Source organism: Alligator mississippiensis, chromosome 2 (genome assembly GCF_030867095.1).
Source record: "Alligator mississippiensis isolate rAllMis1 chromosome 2, rAllMis1, whole genome shotgun sequence".
Classification (NCBI taxonomy): Eukaryota; Metazoa; Chordata; order Crocodylia; family Alligatoridae; genus Alligator; species Alligator mississippiensis.
In genome coordinates, this window is record NC_081825.1 from 22,563,206 (window position 1) to 22,583,673 (window position 20,468).

A 20,468-nucleotide genomic window follows, 5' to 3' on the forward strand; every position below is an offset into this window, starting at 1 on the left:
AAATGGGATAGGGTCTTTTCCCCCTAGGCCCACTCCCCCAGGGTCCCTTGCCTGAGGTCACCTCCCCTGCAGGACCAGGGTTCCCGATAACTCACAGTCCTTCCTCTGGGGGCTGCCTATCTGGCCTCTGGGTCCCCACACTGTCTCAGGCCTCCTGGAGCTGTTGGCCTCGAGTTGAGGGTTCTTCCCTCTGGGCTCTGGGCCCTGCATTGGGCACCTAGGGAGCTCCTATGGGAGCTGAGCCCTCACTGGCTCTGGTTCCCCAGCCTTATGCCAGGGGACTTTCCCCTTCCCAGGCCCTGCTCAAGGCACTGGAGCTCTTTTAGTTTAATGCTGAGCCACACTGCAGGGCTCTGGTTATCTGGCCTAGAGTCGGGGCTAACGTGAGCAGCCTCGAGCTGCTCCCAGGGCTGACTCTCCATGCACTGACCTGCACACCGTGTGGTTCCTGAGCAGTCTTGAGCTGCTCCCAGGGCTGACTTTCCATGCACCACTCGTGTACCTCCCCGCCCAGCCACCTGCCAGAGTTATGAGCCTGAGCCTCCCTGCTGTGGCTCCCAAGGCCCCGGCCTGTGTGCTGCCCTGTGCACCATGGGACCCACCAGCCCTCTGGGGTTGCAGGCTCGAGCTACTGCTCATGGCTACCAGAGCCCTAGCTCCACGCGCTGAAACGCACACTGTGATGCTTGGCCACCCCCAGGGTTGCAGGCTTGAACTGCCACTTGTGACTCCCAAAGCTTGGACTTTGTGCACTGAACCATGCACCATGATGGGCCTGAGCGGTCTCACACTGGTCCCAGGACCAGGTCTCTGTACACTGTCCCCAGGCACTGTTCACAGCCCGACCGGTCTCACACTGGTCCCAAGGCTGCTCCTCTAGTAGTGGTTGCAGGAGCCTTGGGCCTATTGCCTGCTGGGGAAGAGTTCCCCAGCTTTCCTCATTCCACTCTTCTTAAGTCCCTCACTGCATGTCTCCCTGAGCTTGCTGAGCATGCTCCCCTTTTATACTCTTTAGGGGCTCTATCCCCAAAGTTCTCTGGACCTGGCTGGTGCAGTTCCGATCCAAGTCCAGCTGCTCCTTGCCCACTCTCTTCAGAAAAGGGTGGGGCATTGCTTCCCTTGTGCTGCCTCCAGACTGGTAGGCAGGCTCCACCAATCAAACAGCAGACTCTCGATCCTGGGACTCAACCCAAGCTCTGAAAAGATAAGCCTGCTACATAAGTAAATGTGTTCCCAGTCCACACCAAATCACACAACAGTCAAAATGCTACTAAGTCATGTAGATTCTTTAAATATTTCTATCTTATCCAGAAAAGTGACTATCTAGAGTTTACCTAATGCTGACAATCAGAAAGTATCTAATATGGCCACTTTGACTTCTAACTTCACTTACACTCTTTTGCAAGTCTCTTCTTTCTGGGAAAACAGATAAATCCTTCTCTTTAATTGGTGATATGCATTCATACTCCTTCAGGGCCTAAACCTTAGCCTCTCATTCTCTAGAAAAGTGATATAATTACCAGGTTACTGACCAAAAGGAGGACACCAACATGATGCAAGAGGAAGGAGAAGAATCCTTTTTACTTCACCTGGGCACAAAAGGTGTGGTTGTCCCCCACCTCCCTAGGGAGGGAAGGTCAGTGTTTTAAATATGTTAGCCAGGTTAGATTTTTCCTTTCTGAATCCCTCTAGGATGCTATGAGAGCTTATGTCAGAATATTGCGTTGGATCCAAGCACAATGGGCTCATCCAGACACAATGGGCACATCCAGACTACAGCTCACATGCCTTTTGAGGCAGGGCAATAGGCAGGTGTGGGAATGAAAAAATGTTCCCTGCACTGCAAGTTTGCAGTGCGGGGAGAAAATTAGACCCCTGGATATCCAGGGGTCTAAAAACAATGAAGTTTAAAAAAGCAGGGCAGGGCATGTGCCCTGAGACAACCAGAGGCTGGGTCCTCCATGGAGACACTCTGGCTGCCAGAGCATTTCTATGGTTGGCCCCTCACCCTGGTGCTGAAACACGCAGCGAGCCGGGCCGCATGTTTCAGCACCAGGGTTCTGGTGCTGGTGAGTAAGGGGTCGGGGGGGCTGGAGGAAGGGGGAGGGGACTATGGGGGGACCACTGACAGCCCCACCCACTTCCCCAGCTCCCCCGACCTCTGCTGTGGCTGGCCCTCCCCCACCAGCCCCCTGAAGCCCCCGACCCCTGCCACGGCTGGCCCCTCCCTCTTCCAGCCCCCCTGAGGACCCTGACTCCTGCCGCAGCTAGCCCCTCCCCCCACTAGCCCCCCCAAGACTGCGACTCCTGCTGTGGCTGGCCCCTCCCCCACCAGCCCCTCTGAGCCCCCGACACCTGCCCTGACCTGCCTCTCCCCCCAGCAGCCCCCACCAGCCCCTCAACCCCTGCTGTGGCCAGCCCCTACCCTCAACAGCCCCCCCAACCCCCTGACCCCTGCCCTGGCCAGCCCAATCCCCTCAAGCCCCCCCATCCCTGCTCCCCTGCCCCATAGTTTAGAAAAACAAACAACCCCCCCCGGCACTTACCAACTGCTGTGTGGCTGACTGGGGCCCTGCCCGCACAGTGCAGGGCAGGCTGACAGCCCCAGCAGCCCCAGCTCAGGCTCTGCTGCCCCCAGTTGTCCTGTGCTGCCCAGGGGGGCTCTGCCAGGAGGCCCTGGAGCCCGCCCACCCCTTCTAAGATAAGCAAAGGCTTTTATTCCCATATTTTTTCAGTTTTTTCTTTAGTTTTCTTTTTGTTAAGTGATGGTGCCTAGGGTTGTGGGGGTAGCCTTAGGGGCTTGGGGGTGCAAGTTGGGAGGTGAGGCTGGGTGAGGCAGCCATTTGGGGGATGGGCTGGGTGGGCCAGCCATTTGGGGGGGCTACAGCAGCTGGTGGGGGATGGGGCCCAGTAGGGCAGCAATTAGGGGGCTGGGGTGGGGCATGTGGGCCTTGCAGGGGGGATGGTAGCCCCTGCGGGAGCCATTTGGCCCCTGTTGAGTGGCCGTACCCATTGTGTGGGGGCTGAATCCCCTGTTGGGGGGACCATCGCCCTGTGGGAGGGCAGGAAAATATGTATTCATGAAACATGTATTTAGAGTTCACTTTATTATTACGATAAGAGACTTGCTTTAACACTGTAGATATATCAATAAAACATTGTCCAACTGACCGCTGTCTCTGTCTCTGTCTCTCTCTCTCTCTGTATAGTGGTCTTTTGTTTTACTTGTGTAGGAACATGGATTTGTGGGTATTATACGGAGTGACTTCAGGATTTCTTTTATCAGGGATTTTTCAGTTTTCCAGTAGGGAACACCAGAATTCCTGCTAGGGAGGCCAGTGGCAGGACCCTGCCTGCTCAGAGCTGGCACCTTGGACCCAGCTGGCTGACCTCCTGGCCAAATGGGCCTAGGAGGACATGCTTCTACAGTTCAAAGCAGCATACCACATCTGGAACATCTTCCGGGCCATAGCTGCCCAGATGGCCGGGCAGGGGGCACACATGGCAGTAGTGCTGCACAGAAGCCAACCCTGTAGCCACAGCCCACTGGCAGCTGGGCCAGAGAGGCAGATGCCTCTACTAGCTATGCAGTCCCCATCCGGGTCTGGCAGGTGCACAGCAGGTCACAGCCAGACAGCAGCCCCCAGTGCCAGACTGCTGCAGTGGGTAGAGAGTGCAGGGAACTCTCAGGGCTGCTTCAGCAGTCCAGCTGGCACAAGTGGTAGCGTCCCCAGGTACCAATTAGTTGGGCCCCAGAAGCTTCTGAGAGCTAGTAGTCCAGAGCTACTTGCCAGGGCAGCTTTTTATACTGCTGAGGACAGCACAGGTGCTGGCCTTGGGCTCTAGTTCCCCCTGGATGAAGATCCAGGAGGAGCCAGGCAGGGTTATTTTGCGCCAAGTGGCACAATTTGCTTCACAACAAAGTGCATGTCCGAGCATGTGCGCTGAAGCAAAGAGCCCCGGCTCAAATTTGCACTGCTTCTATTTGATCTGCTGCAAGTGCACATGCTTGCAAGTGTGGTCAACACCATTGGGCACGTTGAAGGCAGTGCTGAGGATGCCCGTTGAGAAAATGGAGAGCTCTGCATACTTTATAGACAACTGGTAGCAAAGACTTTCTAGAACTTAGGGGCAGACTTCAGCCATACTCTACAAGTGGCAAATTTCTTCAAATTTTGTATTTTTTACAAGGATGGAAGTTAAATACAACCACCCTGATCATGTTGGGTGTGTCCAGATGAGCACGACCGTGCAGTACGTGGCACTGCAAACATGTCTGCAGCACCACATACTGCACACTGAGGTGTTCTCTCTGCACTGCAAGGGCACGCTGCCTGTGCATGCACTGCTCCAGTTTCCCCCCCCGGATATCGAAAAAAAATGGAGCAGCGCACTCATGAGCAGCACATCCTGCTGAAAAGGAGAGCCAGGCTGCCTGGAGCCATGCTGCCACTGCCAGCCAGCCAGGCTTTGCACAGCCGGATCACCATGACTGCAGCCCCAGGAGGCCTTTGGGACCCCAGGTGTGGCTACTGGGGCCAGCACAGTGCTGGCCCCAGCCTTCCCTATCACCCCCAGGGTAACTTGCCATGTGCCAAAGCAAATGTGGCATGGGCATTCCCTGGGGACAGGTAGCTGTAGGGCAAGGTGCACTGCTCCCCAGGGAACCAGAAGTCCACGCTTGTCTGGACGCGGCCATTATATTCCTTTTATATTGGCCAGCGGTCCTTTTATAGTTATCTAATTCAACAACCTAACAATGCCTAACATCTCAGTAACAGGAAGGATGCTATTGTGCTGTGACCACTATGCATCAGGCTGACTAAAACTATCCTGTTGTTTACTTGTATACCACGCACCTGTCCACATCCATCTAGTGGAAGTTGTCTTATGCTTAGAATCTAATTTTGGTGGAAGCGTTCATGTTTTCTGTTCTATTGTGTTTGGCATTGTGTAATCAATGGGGGCCAAGACTACTATTGAAGCTCTTTGTGGCAATTAATAGAATTATACAAAAAATCAGGGTTGGAAGTGGCTTCAGGTTGTCATCCAGTCCAACCCCTACTCAAAGCAGGAACGTCCCAAACTATATTATATCACCCAAGACTTTGTCAAGCCAGGTCTTAAAAAACTCCAAGGATGGAGATTCTACCACCTCTCTGAGTAAACTTTTCCCGTGCTTTACTACCCAAGAAAGTTCTTCCTAGTATCTAACCTAAACTTCCCTTTCTACAACTTGAGACCATTGGTCCTTATGCTATTATCTGCTACCACTGAGAACAGTCTAGCTTCATCCTCTTTGGAACAACTCTTCATGGAGTTTAAACTTTCTATTAAATCTTGGCTCACTCTTCTCTTTACTAAACAAGCCAAATTCCCTCAGCCTCCCTTTAGAGGGGTGCAGGACCCCTAACCATTTTTGTTACCCTCTGTTGGGACCCAGGGCAGCCGGCCAGCAGCTCTCCCTGACTCCCACCCGGGTAGTGGTCGGCAGAGGGTTGGTCCGGGAGCCTTAGAAGGCCGTCAGGTGGGTACTTGTAATGCTTGGAGTGGAATTAATTAGGCGGACGCTTATCGGTTGCAAAGCAAGATTATTTATTCACGCCGTCAAGGTGGTGAAAGATGGTTATAGTTACAGGGTGAGCAGCAGTGGTAGTTGTTACTGTGTCTGGTGGGAGGATCGGATTTTCGCTCGTTGCCCCCTCCCTGTGGTACGGAGGTGGGGCTGTTGGGAGCGACGGCATCTCAGGGGGCGGACTTGCTGGGTGGAGTCCCGCTTGTTTTTCTGTGGCTCCGCCCTTCTTTTCTGGGTCCTCCGGGCAGCTCATATTTTTCTCGGTGCCATTTTCTGGTGGCGATGGAGGGTTTTGGCACGCTGCCATCTCTGCAGCAGCTTTGCTGACCGTAGCTAACTGGGTTTTTAAGTTTGCATTTTCACGCAGCAGGAGTGACACTGCGCAGAGCAGCACGTTAATCATCTTCCCTTTGTCCCACTCGGAGCCTCCCCACTCCTTTCCAACTCCCTCCTCTCCTCTCAGCGAGAAGTAGCCGCTGACGCACCCTGTCTCCGCTCCGCTCGCTTGGTGATAAGCAACGTGGGCCCATAATTCATCCGCATTATCTACACGACACCCCCCACTACACCAGGGGCAGTTCTTAATTAATTCCACCTTCATCACATTTCCCCTTGATCCTGTTCGTGACGCCATGTCGGGACCCAGGGCAGCCAGCCAGCAGCTCTCCCTGACTCCCACCCGGGCAGTGGTTGGCAGAGGGTCGGTCCGGGGGCCTTAGAAGGCCGTCAGGTGGGTACTTGTGATGCTTGGAGTGGAATTAATTAGGCGGACGCTTATCGGTTGCAAAGCAAGATTATTTACTCATGCCGTCAAGGTGGTGAAAGACGGAGGTCAGAGATACTTGGTTAGTTACAGCTTAGGGTTCATAGGTTGGTCTGCATAAGAGTTTGGTGGTCGGGCAGAAAAATGGTTGGGCTGGCAGGTTGTTGATTTATGTCTGAACTTGGGTCGAGATGTGGGGAAACTGACAAGTGATCAATTTGTCAGTTACTCTGACACGTACGTTCAGAGGTGTCTAAGGTGTGTGCGGAGGTCTCCCCTTCTTCGTCCTCTTCTTCCTCTTTGCGGAAGTGCAGTGGGGTTTTGTTTGTATAATAGCCAATTGCTTTTCGCCACGTCATAAATTTAATTAGAATCGCCAATTATCTAGCGGTCTTTGCTATGGTGTTATTTCACAGGGCTACTCCCTGTTTTCTCTGACCAGTTATAATGATTTATGTAAAGCACAGAAGGCTAAGTTTCATTTCTAGTTAGTGTTGTTGTTATAAATCTCTTTTTGACATGCGCAGCAAAAAAACTGTTACTATCATCTTGTTAGTTAACCCTTAGTTAACCTAGTGTAAAATAAAACTGCTTTGAATGGTTTCACTTGCTTGTGACATGGGCACTATTATAATTGGCTTGTGACACCCTCCACTTGATACTCTCCAATTTGTCTACATTCTTTCTGTAATCAGGGGCTGTAACAAGATGTCTGTCCTAGGGGGTGGCTGCAACACCCCCTGGTGGTTATTCAGCCCTTGCTTAGTCTGCCCTACTTGGGAACTCTCCCATTTACTTGCCTACCATGCCTTGATGTTATAGTCCTTTGAAGAAAGGGAGGCTGTGCCAGAGCTTTCCAAGCCTAGTCTCACTCTGTGGCTTGACAGCTAATTACATGTCTTGGTGCAGGGGCGGGGGGGGGGGGGGAGCAGTTACCTGTCCCTAACACAGCCCCCGCCACCCCTGGGTCTTATGTCGTTGTTGAGACTTGGCTTTCCCGGCCTCAGCCTCCTTTGCTTTTTGGATGCTTCCTGTAGCCTAGAGCCACTACATCATACCTGGCTTCTGGGTTCCAGCCTTCTCCTGGACTTCATTGGGTCCTGTCTCCACCCAGCTCTGGGCCCTGGACTCTCTGACTCTGAACTCTGCCCTCCTCTGGGCTCTGAGCTCTCAGGCCCCAAGCCTTACCCTGCTCTGAGCTCAGGAGCCCTGGCCCAAAACACTACCCTGCTCTAGGCCCTGGGCCCTCTGGCCCTCACACAATGCCCTGCTCTGGGCTCTGGGCCTTTTAGTCCCCACAATCTGCCCCACTCTGGGCCCCCTGCCCCAAACACTTCCTTACCCTGAGCTCTGCTCTCCTGGAATTCCTTGAGCCTGCCCCTCATGGGGCTGAAGGAAACCACATGCCCCTAGGACATTAATGGGACTTTTAGACCACCCCTTACAGTCCCATCTGCAAAGCACCAGTTTTAACTTATAACCAAAAAATAAGCCCCCTGGATATAACACAAACTATTTTTACACTTGATTCATATCTAAACCCTAGCCTATAGGCTGTATAACCAGGCTTCCTCCTATTCAGGGCTGTAGTTCCCTGTAAACCATTAGTACCTTGCTAGCTATCCCTAGGCAGCTCTGCTATTAGCCAGGTTCTCCTGTGCAGCTTCCAGGCCCAGACTGCCCCTCCCTGGCTCACAGTCTGTGTTTATATGGCTATCCACCCCTGCCTCATGCTGGCCACCTGCCTCCCTGAGCTGTCACAGGTGTTTTCCGATTTAGCTTGCTGGAGGAGCCTCAGGGAGGCCTCTTGCTGCTGGGACCTGTGGTATTTCTATGACTACTATCCATTGACTACTATCCTCTAAGCCTGATGAGGCTATCCACCTTATATTCCATTCATCCAATCTGTATTTCCTTAGCTTGCTTGTGAGAATATTGTGGGAGACCATATCAAATGCCTTACTAAAGTCAAGTTATGTCACATCCGCTGCACTTCCTGCATCCACAAAACCAGTCAGCTTATCATAGAAGGCAATCAGGTTGGTCAGGCATGACTTGTCTTTGGTGAATCCATGCTGACTGTTCCTCCTCACCTTCTTCTCCTCCTCCAAGTGCTTAGAAATGGAATCTTTGAGGACCTGCTCCATGATTTGTTCAGAGACTGAGGTAAGGCTGATCAGTCTGTAGTTCCCCGGATCCTCCTTCTTGCCTTTCTTCAAGATGGGCACTGTTTTTGCCTTTTCCCAATCATCTGGGACTTTTCCCAATTGCCATGAGTTTTCAAAGATGTTGGCCAGTGGCTCTACAATCACATTGGCCAACATCCGTTGCACCTTGGGTGCATACTGTCCAGCCCCATGGACTTGTTCTTTTGCCACTGTTGGCTGCTCACCTCCTCCCCAGACTGTGCTGTCAGGTGCAGTAATCTGGGAGCTGAACTTGCCTGTGAAGACTGAGATGAAAAAGGCATGGAATACTTCAGCCTTTTCCATATCATGTGTCACTAGGCTGCCTCTCCTATTTAGTAAAGGACCCACACTTTCTTTGATCTTCCTCTTGTTGCTCACATACTTGTAGAAAGCCTTCTTGTTACTCTTCATGTCCCAATATCTGCAATTGTGCTTTGGCCTTCCTGATTTCAGCCCTGTATGCCCAAGCAATATCCTTATACTCCTTCCAAGTTATCTGTCCAAGTTTCCATTTCCTGTAAGCTTCCATTTTGTGTTTTAGCTCACTGAAGAGTTCCCTGTTAAGCCAAGCTGGTCTTCTACCATACTTCTTGCACATCCAGATGGTTTGTTCCTGCAATTCAAATTGTCGTTATATTAGATGCCTGATGTTTCAGTTATGGCTGACTGGAAAATGTAATTCCATTTAACAAAAAAGGTTAAATTCAAGATTTGGTTTATAAAAAATGATTTTCTTCAAATGAGGTAAAATACATTATAAATGTAATTTTTTTAATGAAAAACTGAAAAGGTAAGACAGCCTGCAATCTAGTGCTTAGACCATTCAGGTTCAAGTTTCTACTTTGAATCAGCATTTTACATTAGAGAAAAGTTTTGGTGAAAATGTGTTTGTCATCAGTAGTCTGAATATAAAAATAATCTTAATGCATTAATCCTTGAACAAGGAGAGCCATTCTATATGACCTTTATTGAAAACACATTGCCTTACACATTACACTGGTGCCAAAACAACTACTTTCCTTAACATGTAAAAACCTGAAAAAATTAATTCTATTCCAAGAATCATATATCAGTTCATCATATTTCATTTACTGATGGTCGCTTCAAGCAGATTATTTTGATTTTATTAGAGCCCAGATCATTCCTTTTCATATGCCTTCCCAAAGTGTTTTGTGTGAACTAAGACACTACAGGTGTGAATCAGATTTCATTTATTCTTCTTTTGTTTATTTCTCATCCTTACTTTCCTAGAGAAAGGCTTGTGGCAGCTTACAACATAATGCAGAATAATTTACTAAATATATTCTTACATACATACATATGTACATATATGTTAATATATATATATATATGTATATGTATGTATATGTGTATGTATGTATGTAAGTATATACATATATAACAAAAACTCCCCCAAAAATACCCCTATCTAACCTTGCTTTCTAAATCCTTGCCCAAATAAAAGGGTCTTTACAGTGTTTCTGGAAGATGTTTAGGTTTGGGCTCTGGCAGACAACAAAGAAAATGGAGTTCCAGAGTAGAGAAGCTACTACCGAAAGCCATGTCCTATGGGTTTTGCCTAGCAAAATTGGCACATTGCTGGTACTTGCAGAAGGTTGCTCACAGATGACCTTAGAGATTACATGACATAAGGGAGGAGGAAACTCCTTAGGTACATAGAGTTTAGACTATTTAGGGTCTTATATGTCAAAACTAGCATCTTGAATTGCATTTGGAAAGCTATTGGGAGCCACTCTGAAACACTGGAGTTATGGCTGCTGGTATCCCATCCCTCTCAGAAGATGGGCCACTACATTTTACCCCAACTATAGCTTACGGTCAGTCATCAAGGGCATCACCATGCAGATTGCAGTGCAGTTGTCTAAACTTGAGGTTATGGATGATGGTGGACAGGACAGGACCAAATATGAAAGAGAGACTTGCAGCCTACTCACCAGACATACTCCTAGCCACCACCAAAACCTAAAATAATAGATATTGTCCCCCAACAAGTAATGAGGTCTAAAAGCCACCCTTACCTCTGTCATGTCTGGATTTAGCTTCAGTTGGTTCCTGCATCCAGTCCCCAACTGTACCACAGAGTTTACTTGACTTATTCCTTATTTAGGCTGTTTTAACGAAGATTAAAAATTAGGTCCATTAATGTTAGCCTTATTACTAAGAGTTTTATTAACATTTGTGTGATAATAAACACTCCTAGGAAAACTACCTTGGTCAAGACACCACTATACAGACAGCAGTATGTACACACAAAAAAAGATAACCTCTTCCTTGAAGATCTCACCACCTAAGGATCTGATCCTGTATTTGGCTATAATAACCCTGTCCCTTTATGGAACTCCACTGAAGTCAATTTCTAGTACAAATTCAATTTCAGGATTGGGGTATAAAAGTGGGCAATTACCTCAATTGATAATTCTAAGTGTCAACCAATCTATTAAATAGATTACAATATTAAAATAGGTATAATGCACCTTCTGACCCAAGGATTTAAAAGCAGAATAAGATTAATACTGACTTTCTGTGTAGTCAAAGCATTACATACCATAAATTTTCAGTGGCTGCACTAAACAACAGTATTCAGTGAGGTCCGATGTCAAAAGCTAGAATGAGAGTCTTTCTTTTATAACCCTCTGTCTAATTCCCATAACTCCAGCGTGTCACTGAAATTCACATTCCATTTAGGAATGTTTTCATGGTTAAATATTTTTGGACGTGTTAAAATATAATTTAATGTAGATTTAATTTTCCGTAATTTATTTTGGCAAATCCCTTCCCTCCAGTCTGACTACTTCCTTTTTCCATAGAATTAAACACTAGATTTAAAAATAACAACACTCATGAGATATATGACTACTCTTTTCAGTGCTGTCAATCAGAAAGGATATTGTAGAACAGCCTGGTAAGATATCAGTGGAGTTTAAAAAGGATGCACCATGTTCCAGCACTGATTTAACTAGAAAATTCTATTCTTCTGTAGTCTACAGAAGTTTCAATTTTCCATATAGTACCCAAATGCCTTTCTAGTAGTGCATTTTGGCTAAAACTGAAGAACCAGTTACCATTCTATTAACTTCACAAGAGTGTGGTCATTGTGGATCCCACCTCTAGGTTCTCTTGAGCCATGAAGACAGATGACCAGATTCTTTGAATTATAAATGTTAAATTATCAATAACCATTTTTATACCCTATGCTTTCTTGTACTGATTTACCAGGGTATCAAAAGTGAGGCAGCCATGAAATACCACAATTACTTCATATTTTAATAGCACACATCACTGATTATTCCAAAAAAGCACTGATGGAGAGTAGGTCAAGGGACCTACTGCAGTAAATGTATTTTGAAGAACCACACTTATTATAGGACATATATTTGTCTGTCACTGTAGGTGACTAAGAAGCATTAGAATCAGTATAGCAAGGTTGAGGAGTTTTTACTGTGTCAAAGAAAAATTACAATACTGATTTTGTTAACTTAACATCCACCCCAAATGCATGCCAACAGTTCTCAATGGCTGGCACATTTCTGAAGTAGGTCAAAGATGTTACCCGTGCCCTAATATAGTGTGCCTTGCTGTTTGGCAGGAAAGGTTCAAAAGGCAGCAGAATTGATATGCAGTGGACAGCTGCAGGCAAAACTCTAAAAATATTTTATGCATAAACTTAGGATGCATTTCCATCACCAGCTTGCCCCCCTGAAAGGTTGTATACAGCAGTCCAGCCATAAGGAGTTGGATGTTGCTGGCTTTTTGTGTTGATGTAGTAGAAACTATGAAGACCATCTTGACAGCAAAGTTATGTATTGAAAATAGTGGGAAAGGTTTGAAGGGAGGTTCCTTTAGCCAAAGAAAGAACATTTTGAGGTTCCATACCTGGAACCACCACAATGATGAAGAAAAGTTGCTGTTTCTTTTAATAGCCTTCACATATTCTAAATGAGCTTGACTTCACAATCACTTTATCTATATATTTTGACCTCTAAGGTGTGTCTTCTTTGCTAATCTTTCCATTCTTCTGCCTATTTCTTATATCCCTCTTGAGGTGGCTTTTCATCCACTTAGACCCAGATCCTGCTCCTACATATTTTCTTCTTTTGCTTGGTATACAGATTTATGGAGGAAGAGGGTACAGGGAGACTGAAAAATTATACCTCATTTTTGCAAAGCTGTCCCTTGTTCTTTAGCAGCTTAGTCCAAATGGCTCCCTGAATTTTTATTATAGCATAAATGTTGCTCTACAGGATTTACAGGAAGGCTACAGTGGGCACATATGCACGTTTATTAATGTGTCGTAATTATGGCACATTAAGTTTAGTACCTGTAATAACAGGTATTAACTTAACGTTCCATAATTGGAGCTACTGTGAATTCATCGGCTTTAGGCTATTCATCAGAGTAAATGAATGCTTTTTAAGTGATATTAATACTCATTAGACCAAATCTACTGTACATCAGTGCGTTAGCATTGTTTTTGCCAGCCACGCTAAATGCGCAGTAGAATTAGTCTTCTATGAATTAAGCATCTCATACAGGTGTGCCCAGTAAAGGTTACAAGAAAAGGAATTTGAAACAAAACCAATTATTTTCTGTACTTCAGTAAACAGCTTGCTAAGTGAATAATACTAAATCTTCCAGAGTTGAAAGTGAGCCTTCACTTTCTGGAACTGCTTTAGAGTATATTGCTGTGCATTTATAATATCCATAGCACATGTATTATTCACTTTAATGGCTTGAATATTTCTTTAATTGAAAAATAGCTCCAGTGCAGCAATAGCATTTGATAATTTTACTTTAAATAATATTTAATTTAATCTAAATTAATAACAGCTAGCTAGGGGGCCATTTATATGGTAGGGTATAATTAATATTGCATGCGCTAAATTAGGGTTTTCTTCCAAACCCTTCCCCCCCAGCCCTAATTCTTCAAATACACATGAGATTAACTTTATACATGTGAGTTCTTCCACTGAATTGATTGGAATTATTCAAATGCATAAGTGCTTTCATGAACAATGGAGTAATGTGATACTATTTCTATGAGCTAATATCAAGAACATTACTGTAACACCTGTATTTTTGTTCTTGTAGATGTCTACTTCCACAATACCAGTTTAAGCATTTATATTGTCAGTCTATTGAAGATAATGAAATTCTATATGTTCTCCAACACATGGGGACAGAATAAGAGAGTAAATAGATGGCTGTGATTCATTAAACTGCAACTAACCTCTACCTAGAGCTTTACCAACAAGATGTAGGTTTTCATAAATTTCATAAACATTAGGGCTGGAAGGGAGCTCAAAAGATCATCGAGTCCAGCCCCCCACCCGAAGGGCAAGAAGTCAGCCGGGGACATAGGATCCCAGCAAGATAAGCATCCAATCTTCTCTTGAAGGTGTTCAGTATAGGTGCTTGAACCACCTCCAATGGCAGGCTATTCCAGAGCTTGGGGGTTTGGACAGTAAAGAAATTCTTCCTTATGTCCAGCCTGAAACGGTCTTGCTGGAGTTTATAACCATTCGACCTCGTGATCCCTTGGGGCGCTCTGGTGAACAAACATTCCCCCAGATACAGGTGGTCACCCCTGATAAACTTATAGGTGGCCATCAGATCACCCCTGAGCCTGCGCTTTTCCAGGCTAAAGAGCCCCATAGCTCTCAGCTTGTCGTTGTAAGGTCTGTTTTCCTGACCTCTGATCATGCGTGTGGCTCTTCTCTGTGGACTCTCTCAAGCTTCTCCACATCCTTCTTGAATTGTGGGGAGCAAAACTGGATGCAGTACTCCAGCTGCGGCCTCACCAAGGCTGAGTACAAGGGGAGAATGATGTGCTGGGATTTGCTTGAGAAGCATCTATGGATACAAACCAGCATTTTGGTTGCTTTACTAGCTGCAGCGTCGCATTGAATGCTCATGTTCATCTTATGGTCAATGATGACCCCCAAGTCTCTTTCTTCCATAGTGCTAGCCAGCGTAGCACTGCCAAGCCTATGAGGATGCTGCAGGTTTTTCCTCCCAAGTTGGAGAACCTTGCATTTTTCAGTGTTAAACACTATCAGGTTCTCATCCGCCCATTTGCTGAGTCTGTCCAGATCAGCCTGGATTGGCCTCCTGTCCTCAGGTGTGAATGCTTTGCCCCAAAGTTTGGTGTCATCAGCGAACTATGAAGAAGTCTATGGGCCAACGAGAGGCAAAGCGCTGCTCGACCTGGTGCTGGCTACTGGGGAGGACCTAGTCGGCGACCTAGTGATCGATGGGAAGCTGGGTGACAGCGACCACGAGCTGATCACCTTCACCATCCGCCGAAAAGCTGGCAAGTCAGTCAGCAACACGCAAGTCCTTGACTTCAGGAAAGCCGACTTTGACAAGCTCAGGAGGCTTGTCAGTGAGGCCCTAAGGGACTGTGAACACAGGGAGAGGGGAGTTAAAGAAGAGTGGTTGCTCCTCAAGGGAGCGATCCTCAATGCACAAACTAAGTCTATTCCATCTCGGAGGACAGGCAGCAAGAGGGCACAGCAGCCCCCCTGGCTCTCCAGGGATCTAGCAGACCTCCTGAGGCTAAAAAGAAAGGCCTACAAAGGATGGAGGATGGGAGTCACCTCCAAGGAGGATTATTCTGCACTGGTCCGGTCCTGTAGGGAGCAGACCAGGAAAGCCAAGGCTGCAACTGAACTCCAGCTAGCTTTGAGCATCAAGGACAATAAAAAGTCCTTTTTCAGATATGTGGGGAGCCGGAGGAAAAGCAGGGGCAACGTTGGACCCCTGCTGAACCAGATGGGGCAACTGACAACTGACGCCCAGGAAAAAGCCAACCTATTAAATAGGTACTTTGCGCCGGTCTTTCATCAGCCCCATGGGACGCCCGTGCCTGCTACAGGGCCGGGAAGTCCGGGTGAGGGTGATCCCCTGCCCTCCATTAATGCTGACTTTGTGAAGGAACATCTTGAGAAGCTGGATACCTTCAAGTCAGCCGGCCCTGACAATCTTCACCCCAGGGTACTCAAGGAGCTGGCAAGCATCATAGCCCAGCCTCTAGTGCGGATCTTTGAAAACTCTTGGCGCTCTGGTGTAGTGCCCGAAGACTGGAAGGCCAACGTGGTGCCTATCTTCTAGAAAGGGAGGAAAGTGGATCCGGCTAACTATAGGCCCATCAGCCTGACTTCTATCCCGGGGAAGATCTTAGAAAAGTTTATTAAGGAGGCCATCCTTAATGGACTGGCCGATGCCAACATCTTAAGGGATAGCCAGCACGGGTTTGTTGCGGGTAGGTCTTGCTTGACCAATCTCATTTCCTTCTACGACCAGGTGACCTATCACCTGGACAAGGGAGATGAGATTGATGTCATATATCTTGACTTCAAAAAAGCCTTTGATCTGGTGTCCCATGATCGTCTCTTGGAGAAACTGGCCAATTGTCGCCTTGGGTCCCCCACGATCCACTGGCTGGAAAATTGGCTCCAGGGTCGGACCCAGAGGGTAGTAATTGATGGAAGTCACTCATCGTGGTGTCCTGTGACCAGTGGGGTCCCCCAGGGCTCTGTCCTTGGACCCATACTGTTCAACATCTTCATTAATGATGTGGACACTGGAGTCAGAAGCGGACTGGCCAAGTTCGCCGATGACACCAAACTTTGGGGCAAAGCATCCACACCAGAAGACAGGCGGATGATCCAGGCTGACCTGGACAGGCTTAGCAAGTGGGCGGATGAGAATCTGATGGTGTTCAACACCGATAAATGCAAGGTTCTCCCCCTGGGAAAAAAAACCCCGCAGCATCCTTATAGGCTCGGCAGTGCTATGTTGGTTAGCACTATGGAAGAAAGAGACTTGGGGGTCATCATTGACCACAAGATGAACATGAGCCTGCAATGCGATGCTGCGGCTAGTAAAGCGACCAAAACGCTGGCTTGCATCCATAGATGCTTCTCAAGCAAATCCCGGGACGTCATTCTCCCCCTGTACTCGGCCTTAGTGAGGCCGCAGCTGGAGTACTGCGTCCAGTTTTGGGCTCCACAATTCAAAAAGGATGTGGAGAAGCTTGAGAGAGTGCAGAGAAGAGCCACGCGCATGATCAGAGGTCAGGGAAGCAGACCCTACGACGACAGGCTGAGAGCCCTGGGGCTCTTTAGCCTGGAAAAGCGCAGGCTCAGGGGTGATCTGATGGCCACCTACAAGTTTATCAGGGGTGACCACCAGTATCTAGGGGAACGTTTGTTCACCAGAGTGCCCCAAGGGATGACGAGGACAAATGGTCACAAACTACTACAAGATCGTTTCAGGCTGGACATAAGGAAGAATTTCTTTACTGTCCGAGCCCCCAAGGTCTGGAACAGCCTGCCACCGGAGGTTGTTCAAGCGCCTTCATTGAACACCTTCAAGATGAAACTGGATGCTTATCTTGCTGGGATCCTATGACCCCAGCTGACGTCCTGCCCTTTGGGCAGGGGGCTGGACTCGATGATCTTCCGAGGTCCCCTCCAGCCCTAATGCCTATGAAACTATGAAACCTATGAAACTTGGCCAGTCTGCTTCTGACTCCAATGTCCACATCGTTAATGAATATGTTGAACAATATGGGTCCAAGGACAGAGCCTTGGGGGACCCTAATGGTCACAGGGCACCATGACAATTGACTTCCATCAGTTACCACCCTCTGGGTCCAACCTTAGAGCCAATTTCCCAGCCAGTGGATTGTGGTGGGCCCAAGGCCACAATTGGCCAGTTTCGCCAAGAGGTGATCATGGGATACCAGATTGAAGGCTTTTTTTAAGTGAAAATATATGGCATCAATCTCTTCTCCCTTGTCCAGGTGATAGGTCACCTGGTCATAAAAGGAAATGAGATTGGTCAAGCAAGACCTACCCACAACAAACCCGTGCTGGCTATGTCTCAGGATGTTGGCGTCAGCCAGTCCGTTAAGGATGGCCTCTTTAATAAACTTTTCTAAGACCTTCCCTGGGATAGAAGTCAGGCTGATGGGCTTATAGTTAGCCGGATCCACTTTCCTCCCTTTCTTGAAGATAGGCACCACATTGGCCTTCTTCCATGCTTTGGGCACTATACCAGAGTGGCAGGAATTCTCATAGATCCGTGCCAGGGGCTGGGATATGATGCTCACCAGCTCCTTGAATACCCTGGGGTGTAGACTGTCAGGGCCGGCTGACTTGAAGGTATTCAGCCTCTCAAGGTGTTCCTTCATGAGGTCAGCATTGATGGAGGGCAGGAGATCTCCCTCACCCGGATCTCTCTGTCCTGTAGTGGGCATGGGCGTCCCTTGGGACTGATGAAAGACCGACACAAAGTACACATTTAATAGGTTGAATTTTTCCTGGCCATCAGTTGTCAGTTTTCTCATCTGGTTTAGCAGGGGTCCAATGTTGTCCTTGTTTTTTCTCCGGCTTCCCACATATCTGAAAAAGGACTTTTTATTGTGCTTGATACTCAGAGCTAGTCGGAGCTCAGTTTCAGCCTTGGCTTTCCTGATTTGCTCCCTACAGGACCGGACTAGTGCAGAATATTCCTTCTTGGAGGTGAATCCCATCTTCCATCCTTTGTAGGCCTTTCTTTTTAGCCTCAGGACATCTGCTAGATCCCTGGAGAGCCAGGGGGGCTGCTGTGCCCTCTTGCTGCCTTTCCTCTGAGATGGAATAGAATTAGCTTGTGCATTGAGGATTGCTCCTTTGAGGAGCAACCACTCTTCTTGAACTTCATTCCCCACCCCCCCCCCCGGGGTTGTGGTCCCTTAGGGCCTCACTAACAAGCCTCCTGAGCTTGTCAAAGTCGGCTTTCCTAAAGTCAAGGACTTCAGTGTTGCTGACTGACTTGCCAGCTTTACGGTGGATGGTGAAGGCTATCAGCTCATGGTCACTGTCACCCAGCTTCCCATCGATCACTAGGTCACCGATTAGGTCATCCCCAGTAGCCAGTAGCAGGTTGAGCAGCACTTTACCTCTCATTGGCCCATAGACTTCTTGAGTCAGGTAGAGGTCATCCATGCACAGTAGGAAACTTTGTGACTATTCAGATTTTGCTGAGTGATCCTCCCACGGGATGTCTGGGTAGTTGAAGTCACCCATGGCAACCATGGTCCTGGAGCATGTGGCCTCAGCCAATTCCCGGGCTAACTCCTGGTCAAGCTCTTGACTTTCGGTGGGAGGTCTGTAGTAGACTCCCACCGTTGTTTCCCCTGTGCCATGTTCCCCATGGATTTTAACCCAGAGGGTCTTCAGTCATCCACCGTGATCACCAATATCAGCTTGCAGGGATGTGTAGCTTTCCTTAACATAGAGCGCTATACCCCCGCCCCTTTTATCTACTTGATCTCTCCTGTACAGGGTATAGCCTTCTATACCCGTGGTCCAGTCATGGGTGGAGTCCCACCAGGTCTCTGTTATCCCTATGACATTGTAATTATTTGTGTTAAGCAGGAGGATGAGTTCCTCCTGTTTATTCCCCAAGCTCCTGGCATTTGTGTACAGGCAGGCAAGTGTCCCCTTGGAAGCTCTTGCTTTGCCCACAGATTGTACCAGGGCTGGGGCAGCGGTGGGCTCCCTTAAGTGCCTTGGCCTGCTCGCTTTGCAAGGATTGCTTAGTGGGCCAGCAGTGACAGTAGTCCCCCCGTCCCCCAGCGAGCTTAGTTTAAAGCCCAGTGGGGCAGGTCAGCCAGTCAGGCTGAGAAGAGCCTCCTCCACATCGGAGACAGATGGAGGCCATCTCTTCCCAGCAGCTCACTGCCTGTCTCACCAAAGAACAGGCTGTGGTCATGGAAGCCAGAGCCTTCCCGATGACACCAGTGCTACAGTCTTTGGTTCATTACCTGGATCCTCCTCTCCCTGCTCAGCCCATACCCAGAGACTGGGAGGATTGAAGAAAACACCATCTGTGCCCCCAGACCCTTTAATTCTGCTCCCAAATCCCTGTAGCATCTCATGACGTGGCTGGGAGCGCTCTGAGCCATGTCATTGGTGCCCACATGAATAAGGAGCATGGGATAGTGTTCAGTGGGCTGGAGGAGCTTAGGGATCTTCTCTTCAATGTCTCAGATGCAGGCCCCTGGGAAGCAACAGACTTCCTGGGCTAACGGGTCAGGGCGGTAGATTACCCCCTCCGTTCCCCTCAGGATGGAGTCTCCCACAACAAACACTTTGAGTTTTGTCTTGGGGAGAGTGGGGGCAGTAGCTACAGTAGATCCTGTGTTGCCTGCAGGAGTTGGCAACTCAGCAGGCTCTGCTGGGGTACAAGAGGTTCGTATCTGTTGCTGAGCTCCAGCAGGGCAGGGGCCTTGGTGTGGCAGGCCTTAGGGCCCTTGACCACCTTGGTCTATCCCCTTGACTGGACAGAATGGGAGGTCCCAGAGATCTCCCTTGCCCTGGAGGTAGATGGTGGTCTACCCTCCGGCTCCCAGGGGAGAAGGGCCTGGCAGTAGGAATCTATCTCTTGCTCGCAGTCTCTGATGGCACGTAGTCCCTGGACTGTGGCCTAGAGTGCCTCCAACTGGTGCGCCAGAGACCCCAAAAGGGGTAGCACATCCAGATAGCATTGGACATCCGGTATAAAATAGATCTGCAAAGGACTAAATCAAAGCTCACTAAAACCAATGGAAAAATCCCACTGATGTCAGTGAGCTTCAATTTATGCCGCAGATGACCTGTTTAAAAAACTAAAAACAAAAACTGTAACTTTTAATATTTATAAAGCCTGGGCCACATCCTTTGGTGCTGCAAATCAGTTGCTTTCTGACCCCCAAAATTATACAAAGGCTGTCAGTTGCAATGGTCTCTCCCTGTCCCTCAGCTACCCATCTGATTCACCTTATGGTTAATTCATTTATTACCTTTCAGCTTTGTGTTCCTGAGGGAGCCGTCACCCAGTTTGCTCGACTTACAAAGCACTTTTTCTATCTCCCCCTCCCCCCCACACCACA

At 48.2% G+C, this 20,468-nt stretch overlaps 1 protein-coding gene across 1 annotated transcript in view; it reads right to left on the reverse strand.

Annotated features, from left to right (window-relative positions):
* Window positions 1-6,287: 6,287 nt before the first annotated feature.
* LOC132248236 (uncharacterized) overlaps window positions 6,288-20,468 on the reverse strand; it is a 70,144-nt gene continuing 55,963 nt past the window's right edge. Inside the window, exon 4 of the mRNA XM_059721154.1 lies at window positions 6,288-9,140. Within this exon, the coding sequence (XP_059577137.1) occupies window positions 8,928-9,140 (213 nt within the window). The 3' untranslated portion in view covers window positions 6,288-8,927. The remainder of the gene's footprint in view (window positions 9,141-20,468) is intronic.